The sequence below is a fragment of the Octodon degus genome, unplaced genomic scaffold (genome assembly GCF_000260255.1).
Source record: "Octodon degus isolate 3935 unplaced genomic scaffold, OctDeg1.0 scaffold00220, whole genome shotgun sequence".
Classification (NCBI taxonomy): Eukaryota; Metazoa; Chordata; class Mammalia; order Rodentia; family Octodontidae; genus Octodon; species Octodon degus.
In genome coordinates, this window is record NW_004524796.1 from 3,567,680 (window position 1) to 3,594,473 (window position 26,794).

General features: G+C 36.4%; 1 protein-coding gene across 1 annotated transcript; it reads left to right on the plus strand.

The window, feature by feature from the left end:
• Positions 1-641: 641 nt before the first annotated feature.
• On the plus strand, positions 642-26,794 carry Arl5b (ADP ribosylation factor like GTPase 5B). Its single transcript, XM_004645202.2, has 6 exons — positions 642-946; positions 16,864-16,924; positions 18,992-19,139; positions 21,478-21,561; positions 23,196-23,347; positions 24,081-26,794. Exons 1-6 carry the CDS (start codon positions 898-900, stop codon positions 24,127-24,129), a joined length of 543 nt encoding a protein of 180 aa, XP_004645259.2. The 5' UTR covers positions 642-897; the 3' UTR covers positions 24,130-26,794.

The window sequence follows — 26,794 nt, forward strand, 5'->3', positions numbered from 1 at the left end:
CCGCATGCCCTGCCAGCCCAACTACCTGGGCACGCCTTGCCAGTCACTGATACCGAGACGGGCGTGGTGGCGCACACTAGTAATCAAAGCTCTCGGGAGGCTGAGACCAAAGGAGAAGTCAGAGCTGCGTTGCGAGACCCAGCTAGGAGTCAGAGCTGCGTTGCGAGACCCTGTTCTAAGTAAGTAAGTAAATAAATGATTACAAAGAAAAAAATCGGGACAGAACCCAAGACCTCTACTCCAGCTGAGGGGAAGGGGTAAAAACACACACCAGTACAGCTAAAAGGGCAGCAAATAGCGACTTCTAAATCAGAAACTGCGGTCTTCATGTCTTTTTAAGGACCAGAAACTCAGTTGTCAACCTGGTAAGCGTAGCAAAGTAAGTCCTGTATCCTTTGTGAAGGGTGACCGTAGCGGGAGCTCGGACCAAGATAAATTCCGCACTTCCCTACCCAGTCACTTATCTCGCGGGTGCGCTTCCCGCCCACCGGAAGAGAGGCCGGAGGAAACGCTACGTCCACGGCGTAGTTTGACGTAAGCGCGTCGACGTCATGCGTCGAACATCCGGCTATGGGCGGTCTTCGGATCCAGAGGGAGGCGGGGCGGAGGTGGGGCTTGGGACTGGTGGAAGCTTGGGTGGGTAGGTGGGTTCAGACCCGGGGACTACGGGTCGGCGTTGGGCTCAGAGGGCTCGGAACAAAGGACTGTCTGTCGGCTCTCGACACGGCGCGGCTCTGCCGCTGGCTGAATCGGTGGGTCGAGGCCGCTCGGCTGGCCAGTGCCCTCGCCGCGCGGTCTCGGTCGGCTTCTCCGCGGTCCCCACGGCCAGCGCGGCGGAGCGGGGCCCGGCTCGGCGGCACCTGCTGCTGAGGGAGCCAGCGGCCCGGCCAGGTGCTCATGATGGGGCTCATCTTCGCTAAACTGTGGAGCCTCTTCTGTAACCAAGGTGAGGAGGAGGGAGCTGCGCGGCGACCCTCGTCCCGGCGGCGGGGCTGACCCCGCGGGGACCGCGGAGGACGGGATCTGGGGACCCGGGCGGCCCGAGACGCCGGGACGTGGCCGGCGGAGGGGCGGCGGAAACTCGGTGTTTCGGAGCCGAGTCGTGCGGGAGGCGGGCCCCCGGGCCGGGCGTCTGCGTCCCGGGAGCCGAACCGGGTCTGGGATTTGGGGGAGCGGAACGGCCAGCGCCCAACGATGCCTCGCCGGCCTTTTCCGTCTCGTGGGAAGCACCCTCGCGTCTCCTGTTAGCTCGGGCCAAGGAGTCTGCCCGCGAGCTTGAAACTCTTTCATTTGTTTACTCTTTCGTTTTCCGCCGGCTTGGCCTTGCCGGCTCGGAGCCTCGAGTGCACCTTCACGCTCTCTGTGTTGCGCGCTCTGTAGGACTCCGAGCGACTTGTTCTAGTGAGATACGCGCGCGGGTTTCTTTTTGGAAGTCATCGTCGAACTCTCCCCACGTCGTATTTGCCTTCTCTCTTCTCTCTTTTGCTTGATTGCTTTCGTTCTTTCCTTTTTCTTCTTCTTTCTTTCCTATAGGCGTTAAAGAAACTCTGCGCTTTCGGTTTGTGTAAGGTGTTACGTGTCCGTAATTAGTCTACAACAGGTTGCGAGGTACTTGGCCGCTGCCTATCCAAAGGGCCAAGAAGTTGTACAGCCTGTTCTGAGTCAGAATGAGTGAGAAGCGAGGTCTTCTAAAGGAAGACAACACCCAGATCAAAATAGGGACTGTCAAATTTTAGGTGTTCTTTTCACAGGAATAGTTACTTAGTAAATGAAATCAGTTTAAAAATCAGCTAGCTTAATTTTGCCGGGCACAATGTATGAAACATTTTTGTGTGGTGGTACTAATTTGTTACTGTTGGTGTGCACACATATGTTCTGGACTTAATGAGTCGTGAAGGGGATGCAATGGCTTGGTTCATTTGCTCTGTAGATGGACGAGAACAATAAAATAGTCTTCAGTTTTATAAACATACGATACATATGTAACTTAGTGAGGTTCCTATAGGTACACGTATGTGTGTATATATATGTGCGGTTACCACAGGTAAATAGCATTTTTTATTATCTCTAAATTTAAATACATTATTTTTCAACAATTTACATTTCTAATCCTTGTAATAGAGAGTAATGTAACAGTATAATGCACCATTAAAAGTATCGATGGGATTAATAATATAGCAGTGATTAATAATCACCTGTTTTCCTAATTTATTATTTAATGGAAAAAATAAAATTTCATAACAATAATAGAATAACAGTAGTTAATATATTACATGTTCTTATCTTCAAAGTATAATCAGGGAACAAGCTATGAGCATAAAACTTTCTCCAAACAATATTAGCACAAACCTGCCATTTTAATGAGCTAAGAGACACTAATAGTATAACTGACGTGCATTTTTTTCCCTTTTCTCTCCTATCCTTTCCCCTTTCTCCCATCCTAGATCCTTTTTCCGTTTGAACAGTTTCTTCTCATTCCACAATTTCTGTTGTATATTTGAAAACTTATTTACTCTTTTAGTTTCTCACACCTGGATGATACGCTATTTACTCATGTCTGATTTATTTCACTTTCAAGTGTGGTCTCAAGTTATTTGTAAAAATCTCAGGTTTATCCTTTATGGCCAAGTAGTACTCCATTGTATAAAAGTACCACATCTTTAATCCATTCTTTGGTTGATGGGCATTTGGGTTGTTTCCAAGATTTAGCTATGACAAATTGTGCTGCTATAAACATGGGTGCACGTAAATTTCTGTGGTGTGTTGTTTTTAATTCTTTACCCAGAAGAGGAATAGCTGAGTAGAATGTGACCTCTAATTCTAGCTTTCTGAGAAATTTCCACACTGAATTTCACATTAATTTCACCAGTCTACACTGCCACCAACAGTGGAGGAAGGTTTCTTTTTCTCCACAGCCACTCCAGCATTTCTTATTGGTTGATTTCTTGATGTTATTCTTTCTGGGGTGAGATGGAAGCTCAGTGTTGTTTTAATTTCTATTTCTCCAATGATCAATGATGTTGAACACTTTTTAATGTATTTACCATTTGTATTCATCTGAGAGTCAATGCCGTTTTGGGAGTCTGAATTTTTAAAAAATTCTTTGTGTTCTAGATAGAAATCATTTGACTAAGGGACAGTTGGCTGAAACTTTTTCCCAGTCTGTGGGTTGTCTTTTCAATTTGTTCATAATTTTGTTTGATATGCAAAAGCTTTTCATTAGGATGAGATCCTATTTGTTGATTGTACCATGTAGTTTGGGTGTTTTTTTATGAAGTCTCTCCTTCCCCTTATGTCTTCAAGATTTCCACGTATTTTCTCTTCCAGTAGATTTGGTGTTTCTGTTTTAATATTTAGATCTATGGTTCATTTTGACCTTAGTTTAGAGCATGGTGATTGACATGGGTCTAGTTTTAGTTTTTGGCGGATAGAGAATGAGGTTCTATAGCACCATTTATTAAAGAGGCTACTTTTCTTCCTGTGTAGATGTATGACTCCTTTGTCAGGTGGCTCAGTGTATTTGTAGTTGTGCTTGCATCTTCTAATGTGTTCGACTGGTTCTCAGGTCTTTCTTTCTTTCTTTTTTTTTTTTTTTTTGCCAATACCATGCTGATTTTATCACAGTAGCTTTGTAGTATAATTTCAAGACAGGGATTATGATTCCTCTTGATTTGCCTTTTTTGCCCAGATTGCCTTTGCTATTCTAGATGTCTTTTGCTCCAGATGAATTTGAGGAATATTTTTTCTAGTTCTGTGAGGTATAGTAATGGTATTTTGATTATGTTCCCCTAATTTAAAAAATGAAAATCCATCAAAGCCTTTGATTGTCCTGTGAACCCTATCCCATTCTCCGTTTTCTTTTACCACTGCTGTTTATCTTTTCTGTTTTGGTGCTTCCTTAATCAAAATCGGAAGGAAAGAAAGAGATAAAGGTAAGATACAAGAGAGGATGACACATTCACAGGCTACTTTTTGTAGTCATGTCCTTGTTCAGGTTATCTCAGAGCCCATTTCTCCTTAGAATTTAGCTTTCCTCTTCAAAATTTAAAGCTAATGTTTATTCCACCACTTTTATCTCTCTCTCTCTCTCTCTCTCTCTCTCTCTCTCTCTCTCTCTCTCTCTTTGTATTTAGTACAGGGTCTACAGGGTCTCACACAGATCAGACTCAGTGATTCTCCTGTTTTCAGCCTCCCAAGAGTTGGGATTACAGGCACGCGCCACCAGACCCAGTCTCAATCTCTGTCTCAGCGCTCCCCGGGGGCAGGGCCAGTATGGCACATCAGGGATCAAACCCCAGTCCCTGTGTCTGCCTAAGCAGGTGCTTTAATCCACTGAGCTGTGTGGCCAGCCCTGTTCTCTCCCTTTTAACATTTATTAGTATTGTAGTTCATGATCTAGTGTTCAGAATTAAGCATGGGAGGTACAAAGACCAAAAATGGAAAAGACACAGGTTATTATTGCTCTCAAAGCACTCAGAGATTAGTGAATTAAACCTAGAAAAAGAAATGATGTAAATTATTAAATAGATGTTTGTAGAAATCTATTTAATTTTGTGCCAGTGATGGCACAAAGAAGAAAGTGGATGATTTTTCTCAGGTACTTCTTGGGAGAGTTTATAGAGAATAAGCCATATATGGATTAAATAGAGCATAGGAATTTAGGTACACTGAAGAAAAGGGGCAGACTGTTTTAGGCAGAAAAACTAATATGCAAAAGAAGGAAGTAATTTGGTACATTTGAGGAAGATGACAGTAGTTTAGTTTAGTTGTATAGTATCTGAGTTTGGTTGTTGCAACTAGATGAGGTGAGATTGGTGAGGATAGGTGAGGGCCTCAGAGCCCAGAGGGGCCTCAGCTTTTGACCAGGACATTAAGTTGTATAGAGGAATTAGAGTGATTGAAGAGATTGGTCATCGGGCACTTTTTTCGAAGCAGAAATATCAGGCGATCAGGTTCCTATCTTAGTTTGTATTTTTATTTTCTGTATTAATAGAATTAACTACCAATCTGAGCATTTTATGTTCAACCATATACATCTAATCCAAAGGTTCTTCTTTTAGGCTGAGTATTATGTCAAGGGCTTCCTTTTAAACCAATTAAGTGTGAATACCAACATGATTCTAGTGGGTAGCCAGGTTAAGAAGTGCAAATCTGTTTTATGGACTCCTTTCCCTTATCTTACCTTGTTTTCATTATTATGTCTTTTTTGATTTTTGTGTGATAGATTTTTTATTTTATTACACATCCCCAGTCATCTTCTCATAAAAGAGTTACTTTTTTTGTATAATTATACTAAAACATATTGCCTAAGTAAAGAATTTGAAAATACATAATTGACCTCTATAATATTGTATTGTTTAATATGAAGCCAGAAGACTGATTAATTTGACACAGTTATTGAAAGAAATAATTTCAAAATCTAAATACTTTTCAAAACACTCTTATATCTAAGTGGTTGTATATGTATGTTTTTTACAAAATAGATACTTGACGGTGTGTTTGGTACTTTTAAACTCATGTCTCTAAAGTTGGCTTTTTAAAATTTCTTTAACTTTCGTAGGCTTAGTCTTTCCTTCTTCTAATGTTACCAGAAAGGCAAATGACCTAAGATTTTAATTCTTGTTCACTTATTATCCAAATATTAATAACATCTTTGTGTGTGTGTGTGTGTGTGTGTGTGTGTGTGTGTGTGTGTGGTACCAGGGATCAAACTCATGACTTTGTGCTTGCCAGGCAAGTGCTTATACCACTGAGCTATTAGCCAAGTAATAGCACTGGCTAATGATCAGCTATCATTAGCTAATGATTAGCTGTATCACTGGTTATTGATTTTTTTTTCCTCTCTGATCAGTTTCATGTTTATCATCCTGAGCACTGATACCTAACTTTTTATGAAAGTGTTATTTTTTACTGCTCAGATGCTGTGTCTTACTTTTTTCTTTTTCTTTTAGCTTATTCTAGTAGCTGGACTTTTTCCTGGTTTTAAGCATATTAAACTTAAACTTACTGTCTGCTCCCTGTCTTCTAGAACCTTGTTTATCCCTACCTTTATAAACTTCAATCCATTAATCCATTCAGATTTCTTACTACATCCTATTCCTCAGAGGCTTTCTTGATCACTTTTTCAAAAATAGCACTTTTCCCACCCTCACTTTCATTCAGTCTCTTCACTTTTTTTCTGGTTACTATCTATAATTGTGGTTTACCTTTATGTGTGTTTTTATTTCTTCTAGTGGAAATTCCTAGAGACATGAATTTTGTGTTATTAACTGCTGTATTCTAAGTACCATGATACTTTCAATTTCTTAGTTTTGCTTTATTTAAGTATAAAACTATATCAAATACATATAGGTTAAAAAAGTAAAATAATACTGAAGTCTTGAAATGCTGTGTATCAATTATTTTTCTTTAAACACTTAACTTTTTTCCCCATGTCCCATACATATTTCTTGAATACTATGCCTGTCTAGAAATTGTAAACACTTGTGGTAGACTAGAAAGTGTTTTGTCTGTTACTCTTTTTCATTATCTTAATATAAATTTTTTATATATATTTAGTACAGGGTCTACAGGGTCTCATTACACAGATCAGACTTGAAATGATCCTCGTTTTCAGCCTCCCAATCTCTGGGATTACAGATGCATACAACTATGCCCAGTCTCAATCACTGTCTCAGTGTGCCACAGGGGCCAGGCTGGCACAGCATGCCCATTATCTTAATATAAATTTGACTTAATTTGAACTGTCTTTTGTGGCTGTAAAGTTTTATTATTGCTAATTCATGGTGTATATAATCCTCCTTTTCTCCATTTTTCCCAAGTAAATAACTATGATACTGTGTTAATTTCCTTTGTACATTTGATTTAAGAGATTTCACAATATCTCAGATCCTTTCTATAACCGTTTTTCCCACCTTGCACCTAAAAGTTTGTTTTTCTTCTTTACACCCTTGACTTCCGTCCTGGTGTAATCCCAGCATAGCTCTCTGTGCTCTGTACATTGGTGTTCTGGAATTGTCCTTGTTCTTCTAGGGATTTCCTATGCCTTTCTTTTTTATTAAGCCATGTCTTCCTCTTCCTTTGTGTGTAACTTTGGTGAAGCCCATCATTTAAAAGTTTCTTGTTAGTGTATCCATTAGTGGTAGATTTTGTTGCAGTTCCAAACATCTGAAAATGTACTCATTTATCTTCAGTTTTGACTTAAGTTTGGGTTAATTGTATAAGTAACTTCAAAATTTTAAAGAGACTGTTTTAACTTCCAACTTGAAGTGATTGTGGAGAAGACCTCTATCATTCTTGGCTTTTTTCTCCCTTCTTTGTAATGTATTTTGGAATTTTCTGTTTATATCCTAGAATTTTAAAATTTTACAGGGTGTACTGTGTTTTATGTTTTCAGTAATTTTTGTGAGCTGTCAAGATCTTTTCAGTGTAAAGCTGTGTTTCTTCTAGAAATTAAAAAAAATTCTCAGGAATTTTTTTCTTAGGAATTTTTTTCTACTTTTCTGAAAATACTGTTGTTATAAATTGGCTATTAAAGTCTTTTTTCTCCTAATGTATCCTAGTGTATTATCTTTTTAATTTTCTTTTTTTTTTTTTTTTTTTTTAAGGTATCAGGGATTGAACTCAGAACCCTGTATTTGCCTGGAAGGCACTTATTCTACTGAGCTATCTCCCTGGCCCCTAATAATTTCTTTTATTATTGCTTGTCTTCCAAACGTCTCATTGGATATTTTGGTTCAGCTACTATATTTTTTATTTGGTATTATTTTACAAATGCTGTCTTCACTTCAGTTACAGTACACTTCTACTCTACTTTTTTGTTTTTTTTTATGTTCTGAATGCCTTCAGGGCAGGTTTGGCTGGCTTGAGTTGTGGCTATCGAACCACAGCAACCTGAGCCTGACTGCTTTGTTGAAGCAGCCACTTAATGAACTGAGCTAAGGGGCAGGCCCCCTTTCTTCTACTTTTGCTTTCATATCTCTGGGGCTTTTGGGTTTTGCTCTTTTGAGACAGGTCTCACCATGATCACATTAGCCTTCAGGGCAGCTTCAGCATGGCTGAACAGGAGTCATGTTGAAGAGACTCAGAGAAATCAATTAAAAACACAGATTGGTTTTGAACGCAACTATGTAGCCTAGGCTTGCCTCAAATTCCTGGTGACTCTCCTGTCTCAGTCTCCCAGGTATTGGGATTATAGGCATCCACCATCATCCCAGCTCTTCTGTATCTCTTTGAATTAGCCTTTCACATTACCTTTCTTTTTCTTCATTGCACTTTTTTTTTTGTAGTACTGGGGATTGAGCTCAGGACCCTATACTATCCAGGCAAGCAATTATTCTACTGAGCTATCTCCTGGGACCCAGAGCTATCTCCCCAGGCCCTTTATTGCCCTTTTATAATTATGTTGCATGAATATACTGTTTTGTTTAATTATTCACATATTGATGTTATGAATTTCCTTTTGACTTTTTGTAGATATACTTTTCATTCTCTAAAAAATGAGTATTATACCAATACAATTTCTGTCCTCGTTGAGTACTAGTTTTATTTATTTATTTATTTTAAAAAAGCATTAGACTATTTTGTAGAGGTTTTAGATCATCTTTGTTTTTTGTTTTTGTTTTTGTTTTTTGGCAGAACTGGGGATTGAACTCAGGCCCTTGAGTTTGCCAGGCAAGCGCTTGTTCTACTAAGACATCTCCCCAGCCCCTGTTAGATCATCTTTATATGAAGTTACCCGCAATTTTTTAAAAGATTTCTGTTTATCCCACAGCCTTACCAACAGGTGTTGCCAGTGTTCCTAATTTAGGCATTCTGTTATGTATATCTCATAGTAGCTGTGATTCTATTTTACTGATGACCATAGGATATGCTATTTTTCACACTCTTTTTTGCCATTTGATATTTTTCTTTGAAGACAGTTCAAGGTTTTTTTGCCACTTGAAAAAATTAGGTCTTTTTATTATATAATTTGAGCAATTACTAATCTGTAGTACTCTGAAACTAAGTTTATCAGACATTGTATTTTGTGTTTTCCTCCAATGGATGCCACCTCCTTTCAGTATCCCCCAGTGCTAGGAACTGATCATCAAGTCACTGCTGTACCAGTGAGTTGTACCCTCACTTTTATTCTTTCTTTGGAGATTGTGCTAAGAAATTTTTAATTTTGGTGAAGTCTTATTGTTCAAAGAAAAAGAAAAAAAAGAAAAAAAAAAGAACTTTCTTTCCCTTCCTAGAAACTCAGGCCTGTACACTTTAGCTCTGTGACCACCACAGATTACTCTTAGATTATGATGTGACCAGGGATTGAGTTTCATTCCCCCCCCCCTGGACATCTGCTTGTGTCAGCATAATTTTCTGAAGAATTTTCCCCTCAAAATGGATGAAGCCTTTCTTTAAACTCAGGTGGTCATATAAATATGAGTCTTATTTCTGTTTTCTTTTGCATCAGTCTGTCTGTAGGTCATATTATACCATCTCATTACTATTAACTTGATGGTAAATTTTGGAGGCTAATAATTAGAGGCCTCCAACTTTATCTTTTTAAAAAAGGCAATAGATTTTACTTTCCTTTATCAGTTTTCTGTTTTCTATTTTATTCTTGTTACTTATTTCCTTTCTTCTATTTACTTTGGACTTACTTGCTTTTACTACCTAGCCTGTCAAGAGTGGACCATTGTGTTATTCTGTTTTCCTTTATCAGATTTAAATATTTCAGAGCTGTAAATGTCCCTCTTACATATGGCTTAAGCATATTACACACATTTTATTGTGCTTCATTTTAATATCTAATTAAATATTTTTTACTTTTTAACAATGTCTTTTAAGAGCTATGGTTTGTGCTTCTGTTAGTGTGCAGATGTTGTATTTGTTTATTTATTTATTTATTTATTTATTGCAGAACCGAGTATTGAACTCAGGCCCTTGCGCTTGCCAGGCAAGCGCTTATTCTACTGAGCTATCTCCCCAACCCCTATTTGTTTTTTTTTTTAAATAGTTTGAGCTTAGTTCCTACTATAATTGTCTTGTGGTTTTCTATTTTATTGTAAATTTGTTGAGACTATGTGTGTCTACATGTCCATGTTTTGAGACAGGATCTTACTGTGTGATTCAGGCCAGCCTTCAATTCCTGTTCAGCCTCTTGAGTGCTAGCATTACAGGCGTGCAACACTATTCCTGGTTTTGTCGTTGATACTCGTGTCTAGATCTGTTTTATTTTAGAAGAATGTGTATTCTATACTTGTGGGTGATGTATAATTAAGATGATTGTAGTAGTCTTAGATTTTCTGTGATTTATTATCTTACAGAGAACTTGCTTTTTTAAAAAGTGTTGAGAAATTCTCTACCCTTTAATTGGAATGCTTGGTGGAGTTTGTGGGTATGGCTGTATGTTACAGTTTATTGTGTGGCCTGCACCATTTGTCTTTTCTTTGTCCCATTTGCCTTTATTGATATTTTATTAGCCCTTTTCGACTTTTCTGATTTTTCCCCGCAAGTCTTTAAAGCACATGAACTCTTTAACATTTTTTGTACTGCAATTCTGTTGATGATTATTCTTTTATCAGAAAAAGTACTTTGTTTTTGTTCTTAAAAAGTACATGTTGCTGGAGAGATGGCTCAATAGGATAAATGCTTGACTGGCAAACACAAGGATTTGAGTTCAATCCCCAGTTCCGCAAAAAAAAGTTTTAAAGTACATGTTTGCTGAATATAGCATCCTAGGTAGTTTTTTTTTTTTGTTTTTGTTTTTTTTTTTTTTTTGTATGCAAAGTTTTCATTTTTTTAGCCTCTTTTTTTTTTTTTCAATTAGTATTTGTATCTTTATTGCCACGTAGTCTGACCTTTTCTTCTTGTTCCTTTCGCCTTTCATTTGGCTTTCAAGAAATTAGCCATTCTGTACCTACACAGCTTTGCTTTTTCCTTATATTTTTCCTATTTGAAATTTATTGAGCTTCTTGGATTTCAGCATTTTTCATGTTTTTGTACTCACCCAGTTTGTTTTTTTAAATTGTATTTCTTAAACCAGACTTTCCCCCAAACTGTCCAGCATAAATCATTAATACATTACATTGTGAGCTTTATGAGGACCAGCATGTAAAATAGGAATGAACCTCCTAAAGTAGAAACTATCTGAATATAATTCATAAAGGCATTGTTCTGTGAAACTTCAGTTGTGTATGTACTAGGTCATCGTATAAAATATAGTTTTAAACTATGACTTTAATCAGACAAGCTTAAAAACCTAGATTGTTTCTGCCTCTTAAAAATTTGCCTTGTATTGTATTGTACTGTATTGTATTTTTGCAGTGCTGGGGATTGAACTCAGGACCCTGCACTTGCTGGGCAAGCACTTATTCTACTAAGCTGTCTCACTGGCTACATTTGCCTTTTAAACCATAACCTACCTGAGGGCAGCATTTGAATTTTCTGGAAACTATGTTGTATTCTCTTGTTATGCATTGAGGAACTATAGCTTCAGACACTTCTCTTCAGCCTGGCCTGTGACCTTACAGTGTGCATTAAGTGGGGCTTACTTAGACTCTTCACTTGTCTTGTTTTACCTGTATTTAATCTTACTGTTTGCCAGGTTGTTTCTCTTTTACCTAATAAGCTATTCTTTTTAAATTTCTTTTTTAATTTAAATTTCTTTTTTTATTTTTTAGGGAAGGGTCTACAGGGTGTTCAGGGGCTCAGTACTAGATTAGACTCCTAGTGATCCTCCTGTTTACAGCCTCCCAAGAGCTGGGATTATAGGCTTGCACCACCATGCCCAGTCTCAATTGCCAACTCAGGGTGCCCTGGGGTGGGGCTGGACTGGCAGGCCCAGGAATGGAGTATATGAAAAAAAAAAATTTTTTTTTTTTTTTTTTTCTGCCTTTTTTGGAATGATCCTAAGGATTGAAGTAGAGTTTTCACAGGGACCTAATATTTCCAGTGTGGCCAGGGAGATGGCTCAGTGGAATAAGCGCTTCCCTGGCAAGCACAAGGGCCTGAGTTCAATCCCCTGTTCTGCCAAAAACAAAAACAAAAACAAAAAATCTTGAGTTCTTGTTTAGTCTTTCTTTATGTACTTTTTTTAAAAAGCATATTGTAAAGAAATTGAAAAAACTAACATTTTTTATAGCCAAGACTGTAGATACATTTCTGCATCAAAATTAAACAGACTTGGAGATTGATTTTTCTCTTTATTTAGTATAAATAAACATGGCTTGTGTTGGGCTCTGCAGATGAACAACAAAGCTGCACTGGAAGAATTTTATCCCAGCCCTTTATGGGGGTATTTGTGGTGAAATGTGATTCCTGGATAACTCTAACGGTGTGAAGGCTTAGCTCTGAAAAATTTTAATTCACTGACCTTAATGATTATGATGATGGCTAAATCTAAAATTTTCTTGGTTTCCACAAAGATTTTAAAGTATACGTAGCACATTCCTAATATAAACATTCCTATCCTAAGCATGAGAACACCTTGTTATCTGACAGAAAATTGACTTTAATAATGCTTTTGAAAAAATGCTTAATTTCTGTCTTCAAAGTTTAAATTGACTCTTTTGTTTTTTAATGGTACCAGGTTCCAAACTCAGGACCTTGCTCTTGCCAGGCAGGCATTTAAGCCATATCTCCACCCCCTAAAGGTGTTTTATTTGTCCTGCTTAACACTAGATGACATGGACTATTTCAGCCACTTAGCTAAATATTTAGCTTTTATTGAAAGTAGTTTGAGGGGTTAGAAGTAAAGAATGTATGTTTATGTATGTGTTGAGGTTTGGTTAAAATTGTAAAGATTTATATTCATATATTTTGCTCCTCATAACTTTAGACATTCCAGTTCTAGTGAACTAGAAACCTCTATCCCTACTCTGTTAGAAAAAAATGATGGTAAATGCCTAATGTTCATTCATTTGGTGTTGTCAGCACTTAAAATTTGATTTTGTGGCATTCCCTTCTTGTGTGTAGTTGAGGCATAAGTGATATTTTAATTTTTTTTAACTGTTAGTTCAGCATAATGAAAGTTATTGATGAGTAATACAAAAAAGACAAGCAAGTGTCTTTTCTCACCTGCTCTAAACTGTTGCATATGAAGGAAATCATTTATACTAAGGCAGCTTTACAGAACATCTTTCTGACACTGAAGCACTATAGTTCAGTTGATTTTTGTGGGTGCTTTAGTGTATAATATGAGGTAATATGAACACCTTGTTATCTGTGACAGAAAAAAAGATAGAAGTACAGGAGCATGCAGTTTTGTTTTTAAAGGTAGAGGGCCCTTTATTAACATCAAGCAATCTCATATAACTCTACCCAATAGTAGTTGTGTTTTTGATATGCATTTTTAAAAACACAGTACAACACTGTGTCATTAATTTTTGTCCTTTATCATATATAGACATTAGTGACTATTTAAAACAACATATTCAGTTTTTTCCCTTTTAGTGAAGAGTGTCCACATACACAGTATGTGATTGAAAAATACACTGAATGTTTGAATTTTTAAAATGTATTTATTACAATAAAAGATGTTTCTATTAATCCCTCTCAGGATATTCCCTCTTCCTCCAAACACATTTACTCCGTCATTCTTGCCCCTTTTTAAAACAGTTTTGGAAATTTTCTTTTGTATCTTTTGTTGCTGTGTTGTGTGCTGTCCTGATAGCCTGAATCAATTGAAATGTTTACCTTTCTTAGACATTTTGACTTCAGGAAAGAACCACAAGCCACATGGTGCCATATCACTGAATAAAGCGCATGAGAACACACTGTATGGTTTTAAGAACCTGCCTTTTGGTTGGACAGTGGGACATTCACTGTAATTTTGAGAGATGGGGAAGAAGACTTCCACAATTGCTTCAGAAAGTGGCAAGGACAATAGGATAAGTGTGTTTGAAGTGGGGGAGAATGATGTATTTTGAGAGAGACTAATGGAAATGTGTTATTTATTTATTTATTTATTTATTTATTTATTTTGCGGAACCGGAGATTGAACTGAGGCCCTTGTGCTTGCCAGGCAAGTGCGTATTCTACTGAGCCATCTCCCCGGCCCGGGAAATGTGTCTTTTATGGTAATGTTTTTTTTGAATGGTAACATTCGCCATATATTTTAATCACATTTTGCATGTCACTATCCATATTTTTCTCATTGTTCCTTGAAAGGCCAAAAAAGGTTCTTAATTAGGATATGTAAAGTGAAATCTTTGGTCATTGACCTACTTAAGTAGCAGCAAAAAGCAGCAAAACACAGCTTCGTTTTTAGCTTGGTGCTTAGTGGTTGACCTTTGAATATGCTTTTATTTTTACTGTATAGATGATTTTAAAATTTTTTTATAATATAGCTGTAAAAATAAGCCCTTATTGTATGCTTCAGTAAAGCATGTAGCTGTTCTTTTCTGTTAAATTTGTGTTACACATATATGAGTTCAGATTACAGATGATAGTTTTAACTTCAGAAGTAAGGTCACATTTTATCCTAAGCATAATTTTGAACACCCTCACCACAAGACAGAGTTGAAGTTGTATATTTTGTTCTACCTGTCTGAATTCCCTGTCATTGGTGGAGTGGAGGAAAGGAGGAGTTGGAATCCTACCTTAAGCTTATCAGACATTTGAAACTTCACGAAACTTCAGTGAAATCCAAATGCTGCCCACCTTTAGTTCACATTTGGGACCAACCTTTCAAAATGATGCATTATTTATGTTTTCCCATCAAGCCTTTAAATATTGTAATCATCAACATGACACAAAATGTGAAGCAAGATTGCTTGAAAATGGCCTCAGGTATTCTCATGAGTTGACTCCACAGTGAGCCATCTGGTGCTGTCTGCACACTCTTTCAGGAGTATCTGCACCTGTGTTTTGCTGACTTTTAGGTAAGTGACTTCTTCGTCACTGCTTCAGGACATCTTGATATCTTGATGCTGGGCAGTGGAATTTAAATTTGTTACCAAATTTAGAATACCTAGTCCCAAACATTCTTTTTGTTCTTTTGCTGATTAGCTTTTGTTCATAAGAAGAACAAAGTACACATTTCAGAATTTGCTTCTTAGAAATTAGAGGGTATGGGGGCTGGGGAGATGGCTCAGTGGAATAAACGCTTCCCTGGCAAGCGCAAGGGACTGAGTTCAATCCCCGGTTCTGAAAAAAAAAGAAAGAAAGAAAAAGAAAAGAAAGAAATTAGGGGATATGAACTAAAAGAATTAGAGAGGGACAGTTACAGTGGTTGAGTTTTGCTTTATTTTACAAAGCAGGATCTGCCATAGTTAAATAGTGATTCCAGTGGACCATGGCTCCCTGTTCTCAGTACTTTTTTTTTTTTTAATTTTACTTATTTGTGTGTGTGTGTGTGTTTGCGTGTGTGTGTGGCCAGCTCAGCCCACCAGGGAGCAGGGCTGGCTGGCATGTGGTGCTGGGGGATTGAACCATGGTCCCTATGCTTTGCTAAGCTTGTTCAAAGTAGGTGCTTTAGACCACTGAGCCATCTCACCAGCCCCGCTGTTCTCAGTATTATAGGCAGTGCATTATAGGGTTATTAAAAGATAAAAAGATGTTTCATCAGCTCCAGAACTAGTCTGTGTACTATGACCTCTCGTTTTCATTTGGATGGCAGAGTATTAACACTTAATAGGAGCATGACCTGATATTTAGTGTGATGTATTATCAGAATTTTGTCATTTCTCAGTTTATCAAGCAATACAAAATTCCAGTGTGGATGGAATGTGCCAAATTACTGATTTTGGATTGACTGCTTGTAATTCTTTTGGCAACTTTATTAGCATTGCCTGGTAAAGTTACCTAGTAGCTTTTCAAATCAATTCTACCCTGGAGAAAAGGAATCTTTGATATACTCTGTGTAGGTTAAAATGTAAAAAAGAGAATATGTGGGCGTGTTCTCTTCTGCATTCAAAAAATCTCTACCACTTGACAGAGAAGAATAGCTTTATCAACTGCTAAAAGTGACTGTTAGTGCATTGCCCAGGAGGAGCAAATCATAGAAGAGGACTTTATTGTACAAAGTGAAAGTAGTATCTGCTCAGAAAAATTGTAGAATTTATATAGAAAATAATACTAAAGACCAAGTATTATCTTATTTCTGTAGATTTACTGGAAGGAAAGAAAAACTGAGAGTATGTGTGTCTTGGTGACAGGGAAATGCCTTTAGTGTTTTTTTTTTTTTTTTTTTTTTAATGTATTTATTTACTACAGGGTTTACAAGGTCTCACTACACAGATTGGGCTTATAGTGATCCTTCCTGTTTTTCAGCCACCCAAACGCTGGGATCATGGGCACGTGCCACCATGACCAGTCCACGCCCAGTCTCTTGCTCCAGGGGTGGGCAGGGTGGTGGTGGTGCTGCAGGCTGGGTGTCGAAACCCCTCCCCTGCATCTACCTAAGCAGGCCACTAAGCTATCTGGCGAGTACCTCCAGCAGTTTTCAGCTCTGAATGAGGGATTTTTAAGCGAAGGGAAGAAAAAAAGTCCTGGTACATTGCAAGAAGGAAAACTTTACATGTGAAAACAATGTGACTTATAGCCAGCTTCATAAACAGAGACCTTAAGCTGGCAAGCAAAGCAGGTAGAGCTCATTAAATGTATATTACTGTGTGGATCCCCCTCTCCCAACCCAAGTTCTCTGTTTCTCACGTTCTTTACAAGAGAATTGGGCTGAGAGCATCATAATAGATGCCTTCCTTTAGCCAAGTCCTTAGCATCATAGTTTCTTTCATTACTTTTTTTAGTTCTTTATTTTATTTTAGCTCAGCAGTACCCACTAAATAATTCTCATTAACAAGCTAACTAATAATCATTGCTGAAAGCCTGCAATTGTAATTATGCAATAGTATTAAATGTTTCTGGTTTTCCTTTTTGCAGAACACAAAGTAATTATAGTGGGACTGGATAATGCAGGGAAAACCACCATTCTTTATCAATTGTAAGTATTGGTGCTTACTTAATAGTTTTTTTATTCTTGAAACCATTTATATAAGATGAAATGCTGTTCCTCTTGTAAGGTGATAGAAAAACATAAACTTTTTTCTCATTTTACCAAACAAAATTTACAAAAGAAGTGAATAGACATGTATGTTTTTTAAGCCTTCACAGATACTCACTGTTTTCTGACTTTGATGGAAATAATTAATAGAAAACTAACATAAAGCACAAATTACAGTGCTGGGTGCGATGATAAAGAGGGTTTCATGTAGTTCTTCCTGCACTGAAATAAACGTAAATAGGTTAATATCTCTAGGAAGCTGTTGTTTCCCTGACTCATAGCTTTGGAATTGTTTAACATAGCCAGACTTGTAATGACAAGTAATGACATTCGAAATAGTGCTTTTCTAGCTTGCAAAAAGAAGAAGTTGGAGACTTTGAGAGAAATACATTACTACTTATCTTTTGTCTGGGAACCTCACCAGAAATACTCACATAATGCCAATGTATGACCTATTTTTCAGGTACTTTGCTAAAAATGTTATTTCCTGATGGTTTATTGTTTTGAAGTCAAATAGCTATGACCACTTTAATTGGTCATTGAATATTTTAATATGACTTAGCCTTTAAGCAGCAAATACAAACATTTCAGAAACTGTCTCATTTTTTACTAAAATCATTTGGCACATAGCTTTAAAAATATATATAAAATTCAAGGTCATCCCTTTTGGGGATGCTGAGGCAAGAGGATTGTTTTAAGTTCAAGGCCAATCTGCACTACATAGTGAGACTCTTGTCTCAAAAAAAATTCAAGAGAATTCTAGGGATGTATTTCAGTGGTGGAGTCCTTGACTATGCATAAGGCCCTGCATTTCACTCAGTACCCCAGTGCCCTCACCCCTGAAAAGGCGGGGGGGAGGACCCAAGAGGAGGTTGTCTCTTCAATTCCAACACTATTGGAATTGTCAGCAAACACATATGAGTTCAGTGAGTCACAATGTGACTCAACCAAATGTTTATGATAGTAAAAGTGGTGTGAACATCAGAACTGTGAAAATATTTATAGTGCCTTTTAAGTGAAATTTTAATTTGCCCATGGCCTTATCTTTGTAAGACTCTAGTATTATTTAATAAGCTTGAATTAAGTTTTAATTAATAAGCTTGAATTAAGTTTTATGGCTAATTCTCTACTTTCTTACCAAACATCCTAACAAAGATGTCCTTCATAGCCAAGTACCCAGTGGTTGCTACGTTGTGATACGGGCATCACAGAGTAGGGCATGGGTTCTCATCTAACTGATAAGCATCACACCACAGTGCTCCCTTCTTCTGTCCATATTATGTGTAGTTCAATCCATTGGCTGGATTAGGAGGATACTGAGTTTGAGGCCAGCCAGGCCTACAAAGTCCAAGGCCAACATGGACTACCTAATGAAACCCTAACTCAGAAAAACTCCTCCAAAAAATCAGTTTCTGAGGGTCGGGGAGATAGCTCAGTAGAATAAGCGCTTGCCCGGCAAGCACAGTGGCCTGAGTTCAATCCCCAGTTCCACCAAAAAAAAAAAAAAGCGGGGGAGGGGGGAGAAAGAGCTGGGAAGTTAGCTTAGTGGAAGAAGTGCTTGCCTAACAATCACAAGGTCCTGAGTTCAATCCCTGGTATCACATACCCCCCCCAAAAAAAAAAAAATTCTACAATTTTGGGGCCGGGGAGATGGCTCAGTAGAATAAGTGCTTGCTTTGCAAACCCAAGGGCCTGAGTTCAATCCCTGGTTCTGCCAAAAAGAAAAAAAAAATCAGTTTCCTAGCTAAGAAGTCTTATCGTTGATAGAAATAAGAAAATTTTATTCATCTTAAAAATACAGAGCTAAAATTTGCTTCAAAAGTTGGGTGTGGTGACACATACCTGAAATCCCAGCACTTGGGAAGGTCAGGCAGAGGGACCATTGTGAGTTCAAGGCCTGCCTGGACTGTGTGCTGAAACCCTGTCTTCAAAACCCCACCAAAAGAAGAAAGTGTTCAAGTTCTCAGTATAGCCAAAAATGTTCTGATGGTGCCTATCTTTCAACAGCTTAATGAATGAAGTGGTTCATACTTCTCCAACTATAGGAAGCAATGTTGAAGAAATAGTTGTGAAAAACACTCATTTTCTTATGTGGGATATTGGAGGACAAGAATCACTGCGGTCATCCTGGAACACATATTACTCAAACACAGAGGTATGCTATGATGACTTCTGAAGTTTTGGAAGTATACGGAGTGCTGTTATTAGTTGAATGCATACTTTTGGCTAGGCTGCATGAGTATATTGCTACAGTAACTATAATATCCTTAAAAATTAGATAAATCTGACACTCTGAGAAATTACATTAGCTTTTCCCAAGATCTCAAAACTTTGTAAGATGGCCTGATTAGAGGAAGTATAAGATATTTAGGTGTAATACAGGCTTTACAAATAGCAATTCAGAATTTTGATTCCTATTTTAATAGAATTAAAATTGTAGACCATCCTCATAGTCTCTGTCACCTTTTTGTTAGTTCAAACCCAGCCTGAGGAATAAATGTGATCTATGTTCTATTTCTGTTTTTATATTTTGATAAACAGATCTTTTTTTTTTTTTGTTTCGGAATCAGGGATTGAACTCAGACCCTTACACTTGCCAGGGAAGCACTTATTCTACTGAGCCATCTCCTCAGCCCCGGGAGACAGATCTTAAGATCATGCAATGTTGAGAGTTTATGTTTGAGAATTCTAGTGTACAATTCCATCCAAGTATTTTTTCGCCGTAGGGAGAAAGAAGTGCACCTAACCAATTACCTCTATGTATTTTTTCTAAAAATGAAACCTTTTAAAAATTGGAGATGAAAGAGGATATAAGGCAAAGATGTTCTGAAGCACAAAGTTGGCTTCTTACACTAAAGACATGTTCTCCTGAATTTGTGTTGTAATGTCATATGTGCCTGTACATTTTCGAGTGCTGTGTGTCAGTAGTAAAACCAGATGACACATGACAGACACTCAGCTCTTGGAGTAGCACTGGGTTATTTTACTTGAGTGAGAGGGTACAGACAGGCAGAAGAGACTGAGAAGCCAACACTTTGGTATGACATTTAAATAGCATCAGTACTTTTTTAAAAGTTCACAGTTAATTCTAGTTCTGAAAATAGCAATTATCTTTCATGATGCATCAAAGTTTATTCTGGATGATTCATGTATACCATACTTGCAACATTTCAAGTGCTAGTTTTTGAAATTGCTCAAACTCTAGAAGACTTAGCCTAGGTTTAGAAAGAGAGTAATTATGGATGTTATTTGCACAAGATGTTCTTTTAATAAACTATTTCAATAAGAGCATCGTAATTACTACAAAGAAAAGATTTTGCTGAATACCAGCATGGAACATAGCATTCATAACCTCAGGTTCCAGGTAGGAACTTAATGTATGTAGTGTTTCACTCATTACTTTTTTCATACTTGTCATCTTGCTTTTTGAAGATTCTTCCTGTTGAGGTGACAGGCAGTAACTATAGTGTGTCTGTTCTAATACAGGGAACTGCAGGGGATAATTCCTGACACTGTCCTCTTCTTTAACTTGGCACCGTCTCAATATTCTGTTCTTTATGATTTTTTTTCTTTTATTTCTTTCTAAACCCTTCTTGATTTATACTGTTTACTCACCCTAATTTTAAAGTCATCTCTGGAACTTGATTCTATCCTTTGGGTCACTTTCCCAATATATAAAACATTTAGCACTATTTAGTCTCATTTTTAAAAGTTTTAAAAGTTTTAACATCTTTGCATGAGATGTTTAATTCTTCATAAGATGCTCTTTTTCAGCAAATCTTTTTACTTACCAAACTTGGCTTTATGTATTTAATTTTTCTGATGTGCATATCCTGGGTTTTTTTTTCTCGTATACCTCCATCAACAGGTTTCTCCAGCCTTTCTCTAATTTCACCTGCATCTTTTTCACATATTAATGCTGATATATACAATTCAGCATATTTATTTATTTTAGTATTTGTACTTGTTTTGTAAAAATGTCTTGTTCATTAGTTTTTAAAAAATGTATTTATCTTTTTCTTTCCAGCAGGCAAACTATCTTATACTTAAGTAATCCATTAGCAATTATTAAATAATAAGAGTACTTTGACGTTTTAGAATGTTATTTAAATTACTGTTTATTTTTAAATGTTAGCTTTTATTATCCATTTTTAAAATGAAATATTATATAGTGGTAGGTAGCACTTTTCTTTAAGAAAAGTAAACTTGGTCAGTTTTTATTTATTGAGGTTATGTTACAATTTTCTTATTAACATAGGATTATATATATCTTTTTTTTTTTTTTGCGGAACTGGGGATTGAACTCAGATCCTTGCGTTTGCCAGTCAAGCGCTTATCCTACTGAGCCATCTCCCCGGCCTGGATTATATATATCTTATATTCCATATTATATAACACCATTGTGAAGACATATCAAATTTTACAGAAAATTTCTCAATATCATTGAATTTCTTAGAATCATTGAATTTTTTTCTTTTTAAATTATCTCCTAGTTCATCATTCTTGTAGTCGACAGCATTGACAGGGAGCGACTAGCAATTACGAAAGAAGAATTATACAGAATGTTGGCTCATGAGGTAAATTTTGAAGGCAAATCTTTTAAAAAGTAATAGAATAAGATATGTATAGTTTGACTTTGCTTTTTTTTAAATAAAAGATTAATGTGTTATGTTAAATGTCTTTTCAAAAGTTCCTTAATGAATAATTTGAAATCATTTAATTCTGTGTATTGGAGAGACACAGAAAGTCAGACAATAAAATGTATTCACTGCCCAGGCAAAGTGTTGCATGCCTATAATCTTAGTTATTTTAGAAGCTTTTACACCCCACCCCCATCCCCACCCCCACCCCCACCCCCACCCCTGGGATTGTTATTCTTTGTTTGTTGTTTTGAGACAAGGTTTCCCTATGTAGGCCAGGCTGGCTTCGAACTCATGGCAATCTTCCTACCTCAGCTTCCTGAGTGCTGGGATTACAGGCGTGTACCACCATGTTCAGTTCATTTTTAGGTTTGAAGCAACACCTTTAGATCTGACTTTTTTTTAACTTCTCTGAGTTATCTCAGAGGTAGGCAGTTTGTAAGTAGTGATGATTTTTGTGTTACGTTTTAATATAAATTATATAGATTAATGATATTCTGTGTTCTTAAAACCTTCCATAAAATTATTTGTCTTTCTGTAAGTTGTACTTTTTTACATTTAGATTTAGCCATGTCAACCTGTACAACTTTAATTCATCTCTTTTAGTGATAGAGTATTCCATAGCAATCAGTTCTATTAATGAATATTTACATTATTTTCAGTGTTTACGTAGCAAGAACAGTGCAGGCTAAGCACGTGGCATAGGCCTGTTATTTTAGATACTCAGGAGTCCAAGAGAATTGTGAAAAACATAACAAGACCCAGTTACTAAAAGAAAGAAAGAAAAGGAAACAATTCTGGGGTGCAGTGAACATTAATCAGTGAGCTGATATTATACAAAGATTAAGTATTGTTCGCTTCCCACTTCTGGCATTCTATTTTAAATTTTGGAGAACTCTGTAGTATTTGGCAGCATAATACCATACTGCACATTGGGCTTAATGATGAGTCAGTAGTCTGGCCCATTGTTAAAATCTTGCCCAACATGCACAGTGCCTTTGGTGTGATCCTTAGTACCACTGAAATGAAATGATTTGAGTTCACTTTTTTCTTTCTTAAATTGACTCCTTTAGCTCCACTTTTAAATACCTGGCTTGTGTTCACCTGCTTTTGTTAGAGTGAATCATTCAAATGTGCTTGAGATTATTTTTATTTCAGTACATTTTCAAAATTAAATGTTAATACCTGGTCACTTTTTTTTAAGTTTTGTTTTTGTTTTTTTTTTAAGTTTGTTCAGGGTCTCATTACGCAGCTCAAACTCATAGTGATCCTCCAGTTTTCAGCCTCCCCAGCGCTGGAATCACAGGCACATGCCACCATGGTCAGACTCGGTCGCCGGCTCAGCATGCTTGGGGACATGGCTGGTGCAGCATGTGGTGCCAGGGATTGAACCCTTGTTCCTGAGCTTGCCTAAGCTGGTGCTTAGTCCTCTGAGCTAGCTCACTGACCCTCTGGTTAGTTTAAAATAGGGGTATTTAATTGAACAGTCCAGCTGAGTATGTTTTATCATCCTGCTTCATTCATTCAGTTTGACTTATGATATTTTACATATAAATACTTGTTGATTGCAGGATTTAAGAAAGGCTGCGGTGCTTATCTTTGCAAACAAACAGGATATGAAGGGGTGCATGACTGCTGCTGAAATCTCTAAATACCTCACTCTTAGTTCAATTAAGGATCATCCATGGCACATTCAGTCCTGCTGTGCTTTAACAGGAGAAGGGTAAGTGTTAGTCTTGAAATTATGGCTTCAGATTTCTTTCCTCTTTAGGCCAACTTATTTTCTTTTCTTGCTCTTACTCTTTTTATTGTTGTTCTAAATTAAAAAAAATATTTTTATATTGTCAGGAGGTTGAAATCATTTTAGTAAGCAAAATTACTGACTATAATTTACATTAAAAATGAAAATATAATGAATAACAAAAAAAGGGAAATAATTTTTAAAGTAAGTTTCTACAGTGCAAATTTTTTTTATTTTTCATGTGTTACTTTAATCATTTGTCAGTTAAGAGAAAACTACCTTATCTGAATTAAAGAAGGTTTAAAAAATTTACACATTTTCTGCAAGGACTTAAACCTACGTTGCCAACTTATCACAACAGTGTATCTCTTATTCTCAGGAATGTTTGGGGAGGCATTTTTTCAGACGAGAAGTGCTTAAGACAAATAGCGTCTTAGTCTTTTCTTCTTTTCCTGAGAATTTGGAAGTGGGTATTAGGCCAAGAAGAAAATGACCTTATGAGTGGGTTACCCAGTTTGTGTCTTGGAACTTTGTTAAATTACCTAACTTGTTAGTTTTTCTCTTAGTGGTGTACAATTTAGTAGCTACATGTACACCTTTGGCTCATGCTTTTAAGTAAGGCTTAAAACTAGTAATGCTTTTTAGTGTTTAATCATAAAGTTCTTAATTTTGAAAATGCTTTTTCTTTTCTTTTTTTTTTTTTTTTTTGGATTAGGTTATGCCAAGGTCTGGAGTGGATGACTTCCCGAATTGGTGTGAGATAACTTTTTTGCTTGAAAGAGACTCTTCTATTTATTCTGTGACATGGACATTTTTCCTAGTATCTTTGGCTGCTGAGGCAGCAGCATGTTTAATTTATAACAACACAAACCTCTATAAGCAACACTTGAATCAAGTGCAGCTGACCTGGAACATAAAAGATTTTTTTCTTAACTTTTTTTTAAAATGCACTAAACTTCAGTTGGATGAACATTATGTATATTTTCGACAACAGAATTCTTCTGACTGCTTATTCTAATTATTCAGTGACTGCCTTGTAAAAATATGTTTGTCATATGTATAATGTTTTCAGAAGCATTGTTCTAACCCTTATGACCAGTTTCTTTCAGTTCTTGACTACAACCCACTCTCTCTCCTAGTTAGTGATGGTCTCACAGAGTAGTAATGGAAAGCCCAATATTTTGAACCTCTCCAACACAAAATATACTCTCTCCATAACTATCTTTTGAACAAAATTGATTATAAAGAAAGAAATCTGCCTGGAAGGTTAATAAGGAAGATTAAAATTAAACATCATAAATACTTGCCATTAAATTTCCCTCATATTATTGCATGTCATGGCATAATTTAAGTTGCTATTAATATGAAAATTAAGTAGGCTGTTTGTCCAAAGGAATTAAGTTCATTTTCTACCTGTAAGCTTTGGTCAAAAACTAATCAAGGTCAAATATTTGAGAACCCAGCTTTGATAGTAGGTATTGCTGGATAATCTGGTATTTTTAAAAAGAATGTCACGTTATTCAAAGCATACATAACTATCAAGTTATTATACCATACCAGAACTAAAAATATGCTTAAAATATATTTTGCTATTAATTTGCAAACAACTTTGTTACACAGCAAAACTTCAGCTATTTTACTTGCAAGAGTTACCACTTCTGCTTTGGGCAGTACATGAAGCAAAAGTGTCAGCACTTTTGAACCAATGCTATATTACTTAAAAAACCATGTGGCTTTTCTTAAATCTTTTTGTGGTTGGAAGCAGTTCTCATTTTTGTGATTATACTTTGCATTCTAAAATCATATAGAAAATTGCTAAATCTAACCTTTTTAGAATATTAGTATGACATTTAAAATTAGTATCTTAACTTACAAATTAAAAAAATAAAATGGAGAAGTCATAATCTATCAAATGCTTACTTATTGGATACTACTAAAAACTTTGAGGCAGTTGTCTAATACGAAAAATAATCTAAACAATACATACCTTAAGTTAAGAAGGAAGACAATACTGTATTTTCAGTGCTATTTATTTCAAGTAAAATTTTGCTGTAATGAAAGGGATATGTATAGAGAATAGTAATTCATTTTATGCAGTATTTGGATCAAGTGACATTTTCATTTTAATATTTTATGTATAAATTGATAGGAATTTGGTCTGTTTTCAGATGTTCTTGGTTTATTATGTGAATTAATTTAGTAGAATTTGACAACATTTTTCTGATTTCCATTTAGTTGTAGCCTACCCTGGAAAGACAAGATGCCAGAAGAAAACTTTCTGGACTTTGGAAAATAGTTTACCTTCATTTTGATTCTTTTTTTTTTTTTTTTTAGTGATTGTATATAAGTTGCCGGCTAAGTTTAACTTTGTTTTAAATATAACAATAATCAAGAATGTAAGAGAAAAGCAGCTATAAATCAATATGAATGCTTTGTGGGGTGTGTGTGTGTGTGTGTGTGTGTGTGTGTGTGTGTGTGTGAAATGGTGGGGGGAGACTTAAGAAAATACCATTTACCTAAAGCACATTTTGCCTGAATTTCTCCTTGGTTTTATTGTTTACCATAAATACTAAGGATAATTCTTGTAAGTTTGTTCTGAGAAAATATATTTTATCCTCCAGTATTTCCTTATAAAATAATTATCTGCCTTCTTGTATCTAATAAGAGTGGCTGGTTCAGTTTAATTCTTATATGATTATTTTTTATATTACCACATCAGCATTATATTGAAAGTGTTTTTAATAGTCAATTGTATTTTGTCAAACAGCTACTAGAATAGACTCAAATATCCTATTTGTTTTAAATACAATTCATTTATTGATTTTTTTTTTTTAAATTCTGTTACTTTTGCATTAGAAGTGATGTGTGTTAGCATTTATTGAGGCTGGAGTTGCCATTGAACTAGACTTTGTGCCAATGATTGGAAAATTCGTCAGATTTTTTAAAAAGTTAAAAGGTTTTCCTCAGATCTTTTCTGTTACAGTCATATGAAAGTTGATTGTCCTTTGCTCCAAGAGATTGTTTGACCCAAGCAAGCATCTAATACAGAGCCATTGATTTTGGCATTTATTGCAAATTAGCCAACTTTATAAGACAAATATCTTATGCAAGTGTAAGTATGTGATTAGTGCCTTCATTCATATTTTGAGATAATTTCTCAATTGTGTACAACACCTATTCTTTAGAGTCAGAAGCTGCTAAGTAGTTCAGGAAGGGAATAATTCGAGTGTTACCCTCTCTTTCAGTTCTACATTTTACCTAGCAAAGTTCCTAATAGGGGAGCTGGGGAGATAGCTCAGTAGAGGGCCTGAGTTCAGTCCCCAGTTCCACCAAAAAAAACCCAAAAAACAAAGTTCCTAATAGGTAGAAGGCAAGCAACCCACCATGTTTCCCTTAAATTACTCTAGATTTCATTTTTAATTCAAAAAT